This window comes from Lactuca virosa, chromosome 2 (genome assembly GCF_052849685.1).
Source record: "Lactuca virosa cultivar CGN04683 chromosome 2, Lactuca_virosa_CGN04683_v6, whole genome shotgun sequence".
NCBI classification, from domain to species: Eukaryota; Viridiplantae; Streptophyta; class Magnoliopsida; order Asterales; family Asteraceae; genus Lactuca; species Lactuca virosa.
This window is the reverse complement of record NC_136427.1, coordinates 220,416,669-220,419,965: the sequence shown is the minus strand read 5'-3', so window position 1 is coordinate 220,419,965 and position 3,297 is coordinate 220,416,669. Positions and strand designations below refer to the sequence as shown.

At 34.9% G+C, this 3,297-nt stretch overlaps 1 protein-coding gene across 2 annotated transcripts; it reads right to left on the bottom strand.

The window, feature by feature from the left end:
- Positions 1-681: 681 nt before the first annotated feature.
- Positions 682-2,426, bottom strand: LOC145156825 (transcription factor bHLH18-like). 2 transcript variants are annotated; one of them, XM_079076059.1, is made up of 5 exons: positions 2,396-2,426; positions 2,209-2,285; positions 1,626-2,105; positions 1,096-1,482; positions 682-893 (listed from the first exon to the last, which is right to left on the bottom strand). In XM_079076059.1, the coding sequence occupies exons 2-5, from the start codon at positions 2,239-2,241 to the stop codon at positions 831-833; spliced, it is 963 nt and encodes a 320-aa protein (XP_078932185.1). In that variant the 5' UTR covers positions 2,242-2,285; positions 2,396-2,426; the 3' UTR covers positions 682-830. The 2 variants fall into 2 exon arrangements, with proteins under 2 accessions (XP_078932185.1, XP_078932184.1); XM_079076058.1 differs by lacking the exon at positions 2,396-2,426 and having other exon boundaries at positions 2,209-2,314.
- Positions 2,427-3,297: the final 871 nt, after the last annotated feature.

The window sequence follows — 3,297 nt, the reverse complement described above, 5'->3', positions numbered from 1 at the left end:
TGTGTATGAAGAGAACACATAGAAGTGAACGGATTGATGATCGATCATGCTAGAGTCGGTGAGGGCCATGATCTGATGGATCATGCTAGAGTAGGGAACGTATGTGTCCAACACAACTTACTACCATTCTAAATGTTTTTGCATAATAAGTTTAGAATCACTATATATTTTAATGAATAACTTTTTTAATTACCAGGCTTTGGCAAAAGAAAAAAGAATAAAACCTCTAAACAATGTCTTTGAATATAAGTATATATACAAACAACATATACATACAACATGCTACCAACAAGGAAACTAGCATAATTCACAAAGCCAAAAAGCGTAGATGATCTTTTCCCAAATATATAAGACCAACGTGAAAGAACGTGAATTTCATGAAACAACACGATGGGTAAATAAAAATAGTAATTAACCCAAATCACCACAATCGAAACTCAATCTAATGAGTGTACATGAGACAACAACAAGGAACACAATGGAAAAAATACTGTCATGAGTGTCACCATGAAACTTCCATCTCCATAAGAACTGCAAAATCGGAAAATGACAGGCAGAATTTAACAGCTAGTACCGAGGCACTTCTTCAGAAGCACTTGGAGGTACCTAAACACGAGGATAATAATAAAATTTTACCGAGTAGGATGAAGCATGTTTAGGTTAAACATGTAGGCTAGTTCGTGAATTAACAAGTTTTGTCATTGAGCAGATTAACAAAAGTCCACCATAGTTATTACTCAGACTCATGTAGGGTTTTTTTTCTGAGTATTGAAAAAAAAAAGGAAGAAGAAAAGTCATGCGTCAGTGGACAATCTTCTGGTTCATGAAGTTCATATAGCTAGTTGCAAGTTGTTAACAAGATCCGTTGATGTCATGAAGAAGTCATTCGTCTTCTGTAAAAATCAGGAAAGACGAATGAGCATTAATTTGGTGTCTATTAATTTAGCACTAAATAATAAGCACGAAGTAGATTCAAACCACTTTTGTAAACTGAATCAACATAAAATTATCGCTGAAATCATATTATTAGAAAAATTAAAAACTTAAATTCCATATTTAATTAGGTTATACCCAAGAATTCAATAAAGTACATACCTTAGCAATTATGGTGATAATAATAGTGGTACTTGCAAATGGTAAAGTGCTGCTACTCGTGATTGAAAGGCCAAGCTTCTCCATCTCGTCAAACACTTTGACTAATGACACATAGTTCTTCAGGCAGTAGATTCGTACTATGACACTGCTTCCTGACATCCTCACTTCGATCTCTGGATTGTAAGGACTACGTATTTCTCCAAGATTTCCTTCATCAGAAGACCAAGAACCATCGTCATTACTACAACTAAGCTTTGATCTCTTCGCAGAGACAGTCGGTTGCATATTTATTCCCTTCATGTCTGATAATCCCTCAAGTTCCTTCACGCGACCTTGAAGTTCTTGTATATAGCTAGATGCGTCTTCTAAGATAGCTGCTTTATCCATCTACAATCAAATAGTTAACTAGCTCGTAAGGAACTACACATCCGAGAGGTTTCTTGTCGAGTTGATATTACAATAATTTATTGTTATTTTAGGGCATCGTACGAAATATATAGTTCTGATTATCAGTGATGAGATGATTATACCTTCTTCAGGCCAGGAAGTAGAGCAGACAAAGAAAGAAATCTTCGGGCCAACTTTTCTCTTCTCTTCCTCTCGGCCAGCATATGGTCTTGAAGCTGAATTCGATTCCTGATCACAGTTGTACCCTTTTTTGTTCCAGTTGTGCAACCCAATGAATCGCTTAAAAGGATGAACTCATCTTTAGGTTTTTGATCTCCGAATGATATAGTAAAAGTGTTGGGAATATTGGGAAGGGGCTTTGGCTTTGGTTTTTCATCAGTTGGAGTATAGTTGTTGTTAATATCGTTGATGCTTTTATAACTATGCAGCGTATTGATATTGATTGTTTCTTTGATAATCGATGGAGATTTAAAACCTTGATCTGCAAAAGATGGGTTCTTGCTGTTGCTTTCTGAGGAAAATGAATCAAGACTGAAGTCTGCCACCACGTAATAAGGTCTAATCATCTGAAGCTGATTGACGAATCCTTGATCTTGTATTTCCTAAAGTACAGGTTCACGAACATATGTAAATTAAATGTAACAAGATATAAATATATGTATACATATATATATAACAACTATGTGCCCGAATATGCCTGCTTACCAGTTCCGATAGCCATGGTGACGACGTATCCATTACTACAATATGTGATTGTTACGTATGCTTAGCTCCTAGCTCGGCTGCAAGTACAGAAGGACTTTTCGTTGGATCTAATACTGAACTTTACATTAGAAGAAAATATGCTGCCTTTAGAAAAAGTAAGAAAGACTGAAAAATACATAAATGGTACCTGAACATATGCTAAAGTTACGTATTTTCACCATTGGAAAGGTTTTGAATTTTAAATCCCCTCATTTTAAATTTGTAGTAATATACATCTCTACTCGCTCTTCAACTTACCTACTACCATATATAATAAAGACCAAGTTGCGTTCTAAGTTATGCAATAATATTATACATTTGTTAAAATAAATTTGTTTTCCTTTTTTTTTTTCTAATGTGGAAATATTATGATTGGTTGTGCATGCATATGCCCCTACTACAAAATGATTCAAACGAGACTTCGCAGATAACCCCGTTGTAGGGGATTTTAGAGGAAAAAAATGCTAATATTTAAACACTTTATATCATATTTTGGGAGTCATCAAATTAGGTTAAAAGTAACTTGAAAATTGACGATCCAACGGATACCGATTTGAAGTGGTGAAGTCTATAATAGAATACCATGTATTTCTTGTAGTTCAGGTACCATCCGTCGCCGCTAATGCCCGTATTTTTTGTAGTGTGTGGCCTTCTAACTATATTTAACTGAGTTGGTTCGAAAGATAATCGGGTTCAAATGGATCGGTTCAAAAGAAAATCAGTTTCAACCGAACTGATTCATCTATAATCTTTTTTTGATTAAAACCAACTTAAACGTGGAGTAAAGCCGGTCTAAAACATAACAAACTTCAATGTGTGAAATTGTGAAAAAAACATTTATATTCAACTGGATAAGCATGAAGTTTATTGAATTCCCCAAAATATCATATACCACAATATATATACATGCATACAAATGACTCACTATCTGCTAATAATATGTGTATTTTAGACTTACGACCCAACAATTTCGTCTTCAACATGGCTGTTCGTGTACTTACGATCTACATGTCATTTCGTCAACACGGGTCTATGTGTGCTTACGGCCTA

What these genes read in the sequence shown, in the direction of transcription:
- LOC145156825 (XM_079076059.1), bottom strand. Translation starts at nt 2,241, where the DNA reads ATGGATACGTCGTCACCATGGCTATCGGAACTG. An exon ending in CACCATGGCTATCGGAACTG is followed by an intron (nt 2,106 to 2,208) that starts GTAAGCAGGCAT and finishes CCTGTACTTTAG; the next exon opens with GAAATACAAGATCAAGGATT. An exon ending in TTATCACCATAATTGCTAAG is followed by an intron (nt 894 to 1,095) that starts GTATGTACTTTA and finishes TGATTTTTACAG; the next exon opens with AAGACGAATGACTTCTTCAT.